Here is a 14,061-nt window from a genome sequence, read left to right on the forward strand (position 1 = left end):
ACTTTTTTAAACGCTTTTATTAAATCGAAAAATAACTGTAAAAGTTACAAAACTATAAAATATGATTCATTCAACACATAAACTTAATATCTATTCATCAATAAAATAATATACTTTCTGTTGTAATATTTTAATATTTTTAATAACTCAAAAAATAAATGTAAAAGGTATAAAACTAATATATCATATAACACAAATATACCTAATAGTTATTCATCAAATAAAATATTACACTTGCTGTTGTAACGTTTAAACAAAAACACCAATTTGCCTGCCTTCTCTACTCCCAGTCGATTCCTCAATTTAGAATGGACTAATCCAAACGAAGAAAAAATTCTTTCCACCGACGCCGATGATGCCACAGCTCCCAGATGTTGCCTAGTAATTTTGTGAGATATCCACCATTCGATTGGAAAATTTTATTTTGTATTATTTTTTTTATGCAGCGCTGTGGAAATGTTTGTTATTGTATAGGTGCGGCGAATTAGGCATTATTGACAGGAAATAAGACGTTAATTAGTAGAAAATGCGATTTAAACAAAAAATCCGATTTAAGTAAAAAAAATCTGATTTAAATCAAAAAAATCTGATTTAAATCAAAAAAATCTGATTTAAATAAAAAAAATCGGGTTTTTTGATTAAAAAAAAATCATGATTTTTTTGCACCCTAGTTTCTGAAAATGGCTCTGTTTCGTTTTCATTTGGCCACTCTGTATATATTTTAATGATATAAAGTAAACTATTACATGCTAACTTCTTTTTCAGGAAATAGACCATCTTATTTTGTGATTTATATACAGTAAAAGATAGGTAGGTAAATATGCAAAAAGTCAGTGTAAATCCATAATGTTTTAATTTTCAACGAAAAAATAACTTGTAGGAAGTATTATTTTCACAAAATATGTTATCTAGTTGAAATTTAATTGTCTGTATTGAAATGAAATAAATTTGAATCAAGTTATTAAAGGAACATGGTAATCATGAATTCAAATTAGAATGACTAATCTAATGTGTTGGAGATTTCCTCGAGAATTTTCTTAAGAAGATTGCCGTAATAGACATTTAATATTTGAAAAAATTGGATGTATAAATATTTAATTTTCATTCCAAATTTTCGGTATTATAAAAACTGTAAAATTTTACATTTGCGGAAAATACCAGCTGCAAGGCTTGTAACCCTTTAACCTTAAACAACCGGAAGTTGTGATATACTGCAGCATGTAGTTATCTACGTGATGATAAATAAATAATTAATCACATAAGGCATCCATATCCTGTAAAAAAAAAAGTATATGCCTCCTGTTAACGCACCAGAATAAAACACATTAATTAGAATTTTTTCAGTACTTTATTACAGTTTATTATAAGCCGAGTTATAAGCGCTATAAGTCGTCGTATTTTTTAAATAAAACTATACACTTTGATAATAGGTACAATTTTATTTTGCCATGAATATATTTTAATTAGTTAAAATAATTAGAGGTATACAAGGTCTCTAAATGCTCCGAATCACTGGAATCGGAATAAAACAATTTAATTCAACTCTATAGAGACCTCTCCAAAGAAGTTGTTTCAGTTACCAACGGATACCAAAGTAGATAACAAAGATTTAATTCCAAATAACTCTAAAACGCTATATACTTTCAATGTTTATAACCATTATTGACATAAATAATTTGTTTCTATTTATTAAACCGTATTGTTAATATCGAATATTTCCGAGCTTCCCAAAAAAAAATTCTCTAAAAATCAGAATATTTTACCTACTTTTTCATTATATTTTTTCAGTGTTAATATTTTAAAATTTCTGAAATCTTCCCTTAACTTCTAGCCTCCCTAACTCTGTTAATTTTAATAGTACAAGAAAAAGCTAAGAGACCATTTTTATGTAGAATTGTCTGCTTTACAACTTTCATGAAAAACTTTTTTTTCTAGCTCTTACCCTTTTTGAGTTATCTTGAAAAAGCCCTTTGTTTTATCTTTTTCCACCCTTGGCCGGGGGTTGAACAAAAAATTACTCTCACTTATTGTTATAATATACCTTAAACTAACTCATATCAAAAATTCAGCCAAGTTGACAAAATTTAGATTTAAAGGCTTAGTTAATTGGACTATTATAAGTAGGCCATGTCCATGGCCAACTATGGTTTTCACTTAAAAAATGTAACTGATCTGTAAGATTTTGAAAAATAAATAGGTCACGCAATTCTATATGAAAAAAACTAGGAATGACCTTAAATGACAACGTTTCAGGTAAAATTGCAATTCTCGATCCAACTATAGCTGTTACAGGGACTACACAAAATATCGGAAATGTTTTGACCTAACGATTTCTCTCAAAAAATAGACCAACTGTCGCGAAAACAACAACTTTCTGTCTTTGATAATAACTGACATAACATACGGAATACTGAAACGTCCTGTGTACTATCCCGCTGTAAAATAAAAATACAACTTTTCCGCAGCCTGTAACTTCCAAAACTTTGACCATTTTTGATGAAATTCTTTAAATAATAAGTACCTTTAATGAACACGTAGGTACCTAAATCATCTTTAGGCCACATCAATTAAAACACATGGTAAATCATGATTCCCAGTTATTTTATCGCTTATCATCATTACCAAATAAAACACAACCCTCCAGGCAGACTGTCTCAAGTAAATATCGTTTGGTATATAACAAACCTATATAGTTACAAACATCAAATAATTCTCTGAACAAATAGATAGTAAGTATCTAACAGACAAATTGAAACCAAAAATATGGTCTAATTTAGGTAAATAAACAAATTCAGTTTAACGCAATGTTTAATATTGGGTTTAAGACTACGAGATGCCTAAATATTATACATATAATTCTGTTACACATCTTTATCAAAGGTAGGTAACCCATTCGTAATGTTGATAAACGCGTACCGAAATAAATCAATTAAAAATAATATAAAATGTAACTGTTATTCATTGTCAGTGAAGGTAACTAAATCCGCTATGATAAATCCAAAAATAAATCTTGCTGCATCGTTTTAAATCCTCGCGATCAGTAATCGATAAAAATATCTTGTACCTACGATTCCTTTATATAAACTTAGCAGTAGCACCCAGGTAGGTATATTAAATATGTCTGGTATATAACCACGGTACCTACACATACTAATAGGTAGTTTACCTATTATTCCGTGTAACCGTGACAAAGTCTAATAGAAAACGAAATTACTATACAAATTATTATTGCAAAAAAAAACATTAATATTTGTATTTATTCTAACACCTTTTTAAACGCCTTTAGCCTATAAACTTCAGGTACTTCATTTTTTTATAGTTTCTTAATCATTCCAAACAAGATAATAGAATTCAGGTTTTATAATAGGTAATTATTAAAGCTAGTGAATGACCAATGACCCTGATATTTTGCAGATCTTGCTGCTAGGTACCCATAAACCCATACTTGAACAAAATAACCACTTTAGCTAGGTTATAGGTATATTACATTCAGCTATTTATGAACCTGTTTTGCATTATGTCGTTACCAATAAAAAAAATACTTTCTCTGCACTCTTAGGCCAAAAATATCAGAAACTTTTTTCAACTTTATTTTAATTTTAAGCATCATACCTACGCATGTACCTACCACACCTTGTACCCTTGTGAACAAAATATAGTAGGTAAGGAAAAATAGTATTAAGTAAACTTGAATGAGAATTTATGACGCGACACCAGAGGTACCTCTGCCAGCTGTTTAAATATCAAACAGATTTTTCCCTTATCTGTTTTGCATGACCAAACAGTAGGGAAAATGTTGATAAACTAATAACTGTGAGGGTTCTATCAGGGTCATATCATTCATGTACCTAGTGGCATGACCGCTGGCCACAGGGTATATCATTATCATTGAAATGAACCATTTCTGTAGGATTTCTTACATGTGATTTACATATATGTATTTTTTTAATTCTACATATATAGGTACTTATTATTCTACTCTGAAAGCATTTAAAACAAGACCACATCCATCTACAGAAACATATAGGCAGAAAGTTATTTAATAATATCATTTATTCCAAATTTAAAAAGTATTCCTACCTCATTAAAGGCCATATCTGAAGGTAGTTCGATGGCCTTTCACCTGTGAGGATGACAACAAATCTTCAGAATTAATACAACCAAGTACAGCAAATAACAGTAACAATTAACACAAACAGCACTTTATTTAGCAGCGTACCGTCCACTTATTTATTAAATGTTAACAACTTTTCATGTTTATAGAAAACATTATAACACTCATTTATAGAACAAATATGATAAAAAATTAACATTCCTCAGGTGTGACAGGTAAGTTCTATAATATGCCCGCACTTTCTGCAATCCCAATTTTTTTATAAAATATTGATTCTACACTTGGATTTGTATAAACACATACCAGTAAAGAGAGAAAATGCAAATTTTGCTAAAACTTACAATATTGTACACACATCTGATGCACCAGCCAAGTGCCGGGCGCCATATTGAATTGTCAAATAACAGACGGAGAATGAACCGATAAATCCCGAGAGTACCCGAAAATGTATTTTGAAAATTATTAATTAATCAGGTCATCTAGGTACTTTTATTTATAATTTATAGAAACAGTATAAAGAACTGAATCTCTGTAAAACAAAATATTAAGGAAACATCAAAACATATTTAAGTAAAATCTTTCTAACTGGATGAATACCATTACATATTACTCACCTAATGACCTTTTAAGGTAGGTGTGTGGGTATTACGTATTTAAATAGGTAACTACCTACCCACATCATCATGAATTTTGATGTCAAATTAAAAATAGTTTATATACGTTATTTTACAATATTGTATACTATTTGCGTTTTCATTTTATAAGCAAAATCAGACTATTTTATAAGAAAAGTATCGACCATTTTTCTTTGAAGAATATCTAGGTACCTACCCATGTATCATACCTAAGTTCCTAGACCATTATATTTGGACAGTATTTGTCTTTATGGAAAACCTATTTTAAAAGTAATGAGACTATGTAAAAAAATTAATATGTATAATACATAATATAAACTATATTCTTAACTAACCAACCACTTGAGTTCCATAAGTTCTTCTGCAGGCAACCAACTATACAACGCAGAGCAAGAAATTGCAGAAATATAGGGGACATTCAAAATCGAAACTGACCAACACGTTATGCAACATTCTTTTTAAATCTGCTAATCTGGAACACTAAAGATTTATTATACAGGGTGATTCAGAACTTATCAAAAAAAAAAAAAATTCTGGATGTACAGGGGACCCTTACAAATACAATTTTGTAAAGAAAAAATCAAAAAGGTCAGTTCGAAATTGATTTAAAAATACACTTCTGCACGGCACTGGAAACTGGTCCACTGTAAAACCTGACCTCGCACAATGCGACCGTTATGGCGGCGTGATATAAACGGACAAAAACTTTCGCAAGGAAAGAAATATGTAAATAGAATTTTATCGCACCTATTTTATATCGGCAAATTCAAATGCTTTTGCCTTTATTAATTATTAATAAAATTAATTTGTGTTTTTAAATAATAAAATCATTTGACATACCCGAAGATGCAACAGCAATTGTTCAAAATTTTATCCACTCACGTGTAAACACATTTGGGTCCGGCTTACTCACTTTCTACGGACTAACACAAATGATGTCTTGTTTCACCATAACACAAACGCTTCACCATAAATTAAAACGATATCCATCAACTCCGAGTACACGCAAACCATTTTTGACACTAACTACCCATTTTTGACACCAACTCTACTAAAAACGTATTATAAAAACCACAGATAACAGGTAAATACGCAACGACGATTGCAAAATCCGAATTCAGTATTCGGAGTCGATGAGGCCACGTGGCGAATGATGCTAGAGACTACAGTAGTCCAGTGGTTTAATGTGCTATAACTTCAATAATTTTTTTCTCAGAAACTATAAGGATTTTACAAAAAATTTTTTTACAATATTGACTCCATTTCTCATGCCGCATCTATTCCCAAATTTTAAGCTATGAATCACCCTGTATAAACTTGATCCATAACTACATATATTGCTATAATATAAATAAAATAATTAAAATGTTCCTTAATAATAAATAAAATAATTTCGATTTTTATACATACAGGATATTTGACTTTAGTTCAAAACAATGAATTTAAAAATTGTTTTTTATATTTCTAAACAGATTCCATAAATATTTTAAATTATTTTATCAACCTATTCATTAAACGCTCTTACAAATCAAATATGTCTAAAGATAACTTATTAACTTATGTTAATCAATCTTAGGAAGCTTAGGATAGATATATGAAATTGATATTTCTAATTAAAGTTAAACCGTAAAAGATTTATAGATCTCGATGTCCATTGGTTGATTATAAAATTGGGAAGGAAGTTATTTAGGCACAAAAGGATAAATGATTAGAAGAGATAAATGTATTATATACAGGGTGGTCCGTAAGTAATGGTCCATAGAGACATACTAGATTTTTTACTTCAAAATATTTATATTGGAGCCAACATGCCTTAATAAAATGTTGAAAACAAAAAAGATACAGGGTGTCAAAGTTGGAAATTAAGAATCTTCTAGAGGGCGCCACATACGCCGTGTTTATGACGTAAATACGAGCATAATTTTTTTATCCACAACGTTAACGCTTCTTTTTTTTTAAATCTTAAACCTACATTATTTTCGTGAAAAAATGGTATACTTGTCATTAGCTCTAGAAATTGTCCGTTTTCAAGAAAAACGCATTTCAACAATCTGCTGCATGTTTCATTACAGGAAATTTTATCGTAGTGTGCGACAATGCCAAGACAGTTTTGACAATTAGAAAAAATCATTGTGACAGTTAGCAATTATTTCAAATTGTATTTATTAATTTTTGGTAAAAATCAATTAAGTATTTAAAAGAAAATAACGAATTATGCCGAGACATAATAATTTCTCGAATTTGGAAATGAGAGATATGACGGTTGTTTATTGTCAACAAAATTTCAATGGACGTGCTGCGCAACGTGAATATTGCCGAAGATTTCCAAACAGATTGCAACCTGGTAAACGACTGTTTCAAAATCTATTCAGAAACTTAGGCGAAAGTGGTTCATTTCGTCCTAAACGTGATAATTTAGGTCGACCAAAAATGATTACGCCTGACCAGGAAGACGAAATACTAATTCGCATTGCAGATGATCCACAAACTAGTTCAAGACGATTAGCTGCAGCCACGGGAATTAATAAAACATCAATTTTAAAGACATTACATGAAGAAAAATATCATCCATATCATTTTACACCAGTTCAAAATTTATTACCTGTCGATCTTCCTTCAAGATATCAATTTGCAAGTGATATTCGGAACAAGCAGAATACTGACTATACATTTGTCAACAGAATATTGTTTACAGATGAAGCGACATTTACTCGCCGAGGTATTTTCAATTTAAGAAATAAGCATTGTTGGGAAGTTCAAAATCCTCATGTAACTCGAGAACGGCACTTTCAACATGAATTTAAGATTAATGTTTGGTGTGGGATCATTGGAAACCATTTTCTAGGTCCATATGAGTTGCCAGGAAATTTAAATGGTACAAGTTATTTAAATTTTTTAGAAAATAGCTTTGTTGATCTATTGGATGCGTTACCACTGAATTTGAGGCAAAATATGTGGTTCATGCAAGATGGCGCTCCGCCACATTTTACTCATCAAGTAAGAACATATCTAAACCAACACTTTCCTGAACGTTGGATTGGCCGTGGTAGTATATTTCCTTGGCCGCCACGTAGTCCAGACTTCAACCCTTTAGATTTTGGTGTATGGGGCACAATGAAGGAAATTGTTTATAAAAACACTATAAATACTCGCGTCCAACTTTGGCAAGAAATTAGTAATGCCTCAACTTTTTTTGATCCAATGGTATTATTTAATATTAGACGATCTTTCATAAATCGTATGGACAAGTGCATCGAGGTGAATGGTGGACATATTGAAAATTTACTTTGAAACATTTCCTATTTTTCCTTAGGTACATATTCAGTTTTTTACTTGTTAAACGCTTGATAAAATCATAGTTTTGTTTAATTAAATTTCTCCTTTAACTGGTTTTGTAAATAAAATTTATCAACTTGATAATTTGTATTTTAATGTGTACAAAGGGATAATGTTTAATTGTCAAAATTAATGTTTTCATTAGCGCACACTACGATAAAATTTCCTGTAATGAAACATGCAGCAGATTGTTGAAATGCGTTTTTCTTGAAAACGGACAATTTCTAGAGCTAATGACAAGTATACCATTTTTTCACGAAAATAATGTAGGTTTAAGATTTTTAAAAAAAAGAAGCGTTAACGTTGTGGATAAAAAAATTATGCTCGTATTTACGTCATAAACACGGCGTATGTGGCGCCCTCTAGAAGATACATCGAAATAGATAACAAATTATGATTTCTCGTATACAAAAACATCTACCCCTAAATTTTCACGTTCATACACTCAAAAATATTATAATTATTACGAAAATTCAATTTTTAATTTCCAACTTTGACACCCTGTATCTTTTTTGTTATCAACATTTTATTAAGGCATATTGGCTCCAATCGTAATATTTTGAAGTAAAAAATCTAGTATGTCTCTATGGACCATTACTTACGGACCACCCTGTATACCTACCTATATATTATATGTATACAATACGGTAAGAACATAGAATTCGGTTCCTGGAAATCAGTTTTTTGCCTTTACCTTCCGTTTTATTGACAGATAATGAGCATAACTACTAAAAACTCGAAACTTTTAAAGTTCAACCTTTCGGCATTACCGCTAAAAGTGCCAATAATATTTATGAATCTTAAGATTTTTCTTTTGTTAACGTTAAAAATGTAGTGCAATTTGATGAACTATTTCTAACAGTAAGAGAGATGTAGACAAAATACGTAGGTATACGTACATACATATAAAAAATAAGTGCTGTCTTAGTTCCGAATCTTTTTCTAACACATTATTATTTAAAAAAAAAGTAAAATTACTAAGCCCTTAAGCCCTATTTTAATTATTGCTGACAGATAGAATTTTGTACGTACCAGCTTACATTGACCTAGATTTTAGAACAGTTTTCTAAAATTGATTTATTTCATTTCTAATAGAATATTTCAAAAGTTAAGACTTATATAGTATTTAATACATAAAATGTGAATTAGTTCCGGACTTCAACAAATTTGTTTGAAGAGGTGATATACGTGCCATTGAGGTAGGCCTCAACGAAAAAATCAATCATACTCTTCTAATTTTAATTTAAATTAAAAGCGATTATGTGAAGCTATTCCAGTATAATTCTTTTGATAGTAGGCTTATGTATAGCAGCAATTTTCCGAGCTTTCAGAGACGTTGGTGTCAGGTCTCAGGTCACGCGATGGCATTGACGAGGCGTCAACACTATGACGTCGATCAGACTTCGAACGGGGCGTCCGGGGCGTCACAGAGAACATTGCCGTCGCCAAAGTAAACTAACTTGATTTGGCTTAGGTATAAACTGTTATTTTCCATTTTCTCTATATTTTATATATTTCAGAAAATTTGCGTAAAATATTTTACAGGTATTTCGTTATTTTTTTATCTTCAATCGTGTTGTGTAACGAAGAGGAAGATCGATTGGAATATGCAACTAGAATGAAAATTTAATTTCTTTTAAAACTCCACAAATTTATAGTCTATAATCAACAACAACTAGCACCGGTAAGGATTTATTTAATTTTAAGTACAAATGAATTGAAGATGTTTTCAATCAAATCAAAATTTAAATTTTGTTACACAATTATATAGGCATTGTGGCGTCATTTAGTGCCACTTTGGTCGTCCACTATCTACTCTCCAATATGATCTAGAGGCCTTGGTAATCATATCATTGCAGCATGCTGCAGATATTTCAGTGTCATCTTGCTATTTCAGATCGGGCACAATCTTGCCAAAAAAAGGCTTTGGAAGCGTGTTAATGTGTGGTGTAATGACGTGATCCAGAATTTATTGGATGTAATATCGGGTGGTCATATTAACTTTAAAGAAAAGAGCAAAACTAGGTATTGCCTACTTACCATGGGATGATCAGTCTTGAATGCAAGAAATTTGGTACCTTTTGGCATTAAGATTCTATCAAATCCAGATTTCCAGCAAAATAACGACCGGCCACATGTAGCAAGAGTAACACAGTATTAATTTTAGCATACTGCAATCAGTCATTGGGTGGGGTATATACTATGGGACATTATCGGTAGAAATTTAACGCATCCTCCTTTGACAGAATTTTTTCATGAAATACTGCAATAGAATATTGCTTATAAGCATTACTAGATAATAATACTGAATATTTCAAGAATTATTGTAATAAAATCACATACATGTACTGGATCTTCAGTTTTCTATGTCACTTATTAGTGAATTTCATTTATTGAGGCGACCCTATTGTCTACCATTTGAGAAAAAGTACATCTTCTTGATATTGTTATCGTATTGAAACATGAAAATTTGCAATCAAATAGGGAAACATGCGTAAAAATTTATTTATTGCTATTATTCAACAAAGTAAACTTTTATAAAAGTCAATATTTTTTACATGATATCTAGAGTCTAAACATTTTTGGGCACAGTTATCTGAACACGTATTTTAATACTCCTTCTCTATCTGATATCATTAGGACTTCAGGGAAATGTCAACTATTTTCGTTTCCCATGAAAGAGAATTTAGTCATATCTATCGCACCTTTATAATCAACATACACATTTCTTGTCGACATCTTTACACGATCCTTATATGTATTTATTACATCGCCATACAATAGGGGTTGCACCGATTTATTCCAACTGTAGGAAAGGACACGCATACTTGTTTTCGTGAACACTAGGATTCGTTGTTTCCGACTTAACGGAATTCTAATAACAATTTTGTTTTACCCAGCGACACCTATTTCGAATTTTACTTATTTTGAACTAAATTAATGTATCGGTTTAATATTATTGTTGTCTATCTTTTCATAAAATTGATAAAATCACTAAATTCAGTACATCTCATCCTCTACCATACCTTCCTTTAGGATTTTACATAGTTTTTTGCTTGTCGTTCTCGAAAGCAAAGCAGTTTATGTTGTTTTATTTTGCCTCTTATTATTATTTCATCATCTTTTTTTATTTTCTTTTTCTTATACATATTATATTTCCATTATTCTTATTTTATTAGTCTCTCTTATCGTTTTTTCCTACATTTTCTTAGAATACCTAGTTTACATCTCTCTTAGACAATGAAAAGCTAAACAATTTTCTAGATTATTTTCAATAAAGGGAAAGCGACGCACCACTGGTATTTCAGGGTATTCTGAAATGAGCTCCGAAGCGAAAATTACATGTGTAGTGTAGCTGATTGCAGAGTTAAGGATCTATTACATGGACGACTGAAGAGTTAATCAATATTTGTTGCAAACAACTCCATGTAGCTGAATATATCCCGAAATAAATTGCATCTAGACAGAAACGGGTATTATAATAAACATTTTCATATTATTTTTTATATAAAGGATTATTAACCATTATCGCGTCAGTTTCATTAGAATCCGGTAAATATTTTTTTTATATTACATACAATTTTAACGCATTTAAATATTATTATTTATTTTTATATTATTTTCATAGTACTAAGTTCATTTTTCTACATTGAAATTAATTATTTTTACTCTTGTTCAAAAACAGGTAAAAGCATATTGTAGCACCAAATATTGCCATAAGAATGATGTAATTTTATTAGACCAGAAGAAATTTTCTAACTAGATTTTTTTCAAAAGTAACGTAAAAAAATATACTAAATCTAACTGACCCTTTACTGATTTTGAAACGGTAATGCTTCTGCTAAAGTAGCTAATTAAGGCTTAATTTCGAAAATGTTAAAATTTACAAAGAAAATCTTCTATCTTATTAATTTAAATAATTAATAATTATTTTTTACTTCTAATTACAATTCCTGCAGCGATTTAAGGTTACAACGTGAGGTTAAATTTGGCTTTTTTGTTGCAGCACTAATCACTAATGTAGAGAAAGAGCATTATATAATCCAGTTAAAGGCCAGTTTCAATTGTAAGTACCTATACAGGGTGTAAAAAGTTTGACTGCCATTACTCCAGCATGAGATAGAGTAATCATAAATAAACAAAACAGTTGTATATTACAGCGAGTATTAATATTGGGGAGTTTTATCACAACGTGACAACAGCGCTTAACCTGCTGATGCACACTACGTGTACACGAGGCAGACTTGTCCTATGGAAAAATGTAAACAACTATTATTGTGAAACATTTAGTAAATTTCAAGACAATTGTTTTCCAGTTTTTAAATAAATAAAATAAAATGTATCGATTTTGTAGTACGAGGATAGTGTTGTGCTTAAATTTTAGCTAGAATTTTAGTAATTATGAATCTCTCAAAACAGGAACTTAACTTTTAATCAAATTACGTATTTGAATAATATGTAATTAAAGTACCCAAAGATTCACGTCGTCCAAATAATCATATGTATTAAAAATAATTTCGGTACTTACCAAAAAGGAAAATTCAGTAATTTTTAAACGCACAAGTATAAAACAATCTACAACATATGCGGAAAATGTCCACCACCATTTTCGATGCACGCACGATACCTTCGAATCCAATTTTCGCCTACTCTGCAAACACTGCAAGAAAAGGAAATAATGGCACGCAAAAAACACTCCGACACGGTCGAATCCAAATACCAACTAAATTGCGTATTAGTGGTTGCTGGACACCTTAATACCTCGGGTTAATAAACTGCCGCGCCGTCGTCACATTGCTCGACATGAATTTTATCGAATTTTAAATTTATTACAACGCTAATTATTTTTAGAATTAAGCATAAAGAAGTTAAAAAAGTGATAAACATTGTATTTTATAGTATTCTATGCACGCAGTTATGTCAATGATCCTTACTTAATCGAACTTTTGTACATCAAGTTGGAGATTTTGATAATTTTTTTCTCGGAAATGGTTGAGTTTAGGACTCGTATCATATAAGATTGTTTTGTTTATTTTAATGTATTCTATCGTCTGTTAAAATTAAGGCAGTCAAACTTCTAACACCCTGTATTTTTACGTCAAAGAAGGCGATGATGAAAAGAAGAAGAAAATTCAGAAATCGTAGTAATAATGGAAACTTGTTTTTTGAGTTTATCAGGTAGAATTGCTCTTCAATACTTAGTAAAAATAATAGATTGCAATTAGTGATTTTCACGAATTTTAAAAAACTACCAATATTTGGAAATCTAGCGGTATTATGGCGACTTATCTTTCCTTGACGGCATGACATTGATTTTTGTGATACTTTATTATTTTGAAGGTAATTTGTTTGGGAATGGCGTCAGTTTTTAAAGAAAACCAATTTATTGGTTAGTCGACGTTTCGGCTATATTTAAGCCTTCTTCAGGACACTAAAATAATTACAATAAATAAACATACACATCATTATACATGCTGACTATTAGGATTAAAACAGATTAAAATTCAATAATATTACAATGATGAAGGATCAAGAACCAATCACAAGGAAACATTTACGAAAATATAATAATAAATTTATCGGGTACTTACATCCAAAAAAGGTTTTCCGTGTAACAAATAATCTAAATAATGGGGAGTATTTAGTGTCCTGAAGAAGGCTTAAATATAGCCGAAACGTCGACTAACCAATAAACTGGTTTTCTTTAAAAACTGACCCCATTCCCAAACAAATTACCTACAATTTAATCACTGGATCATGAAAATACTCTAAAATACTTTATTATGTTATATACAAAATATTATCATACTGTTTGCTGGTTTCTTATACTTTTTAAATGAAAAGCCCTACCGCCAAAAAATTTGAAAAAAATATATTGTGTACAACTTTTTTTGCTATAGTAGGTTATTTAAAAGAAAATACCTATTTAGTTCTTTCTGTCAATAAAATAAATATATTGACTGTTTCACAAAATAA

At 30.4% G+C, this 14,061-nt stretch overlaps 1 protein-coding gene across 1 annotated transcript in view; it reads right to left on the minus strand.

Moving 5' to 3' along the window:
• The window catches only part of LOC108917948 (serine/threonine-protein kinase 26), a 161,354-nt gene extending 156,858 nt beyond the window's left edge, over positions 1-4,496 (minus strand). The window contains exon 1 of the mRNA XM_018724772.1: positions 4,081-4,496. Within this exon, the coding sequence (XP_018580288.1) occupies positions 4,081-4,095 (15 nt within the window). The 5' untranslated portion in view covers positions 4,096-4,496. The remainder of the gene's footprint in view (positions 1-4,080) is intronic.
• Positions 4,497-14,061: the final 9,565 nt, after the last annotated feature.

This window comes from Anoplophora glabripennis, unplaced genomic scaffold, assembly GCF_000390285.2.
Source record: "Anoplophora glabripennis isolate ALB-LARVAE unplaced genomic scaffold, Agla_2.0 scaffold66, whole genome shotgun sequence".
NCBI lineage: Eukaryota > Metazoa > Arthropoda > Insecta > Coleoptera > Cerambycidae > Anoplophora > Anoplophora glabripennis.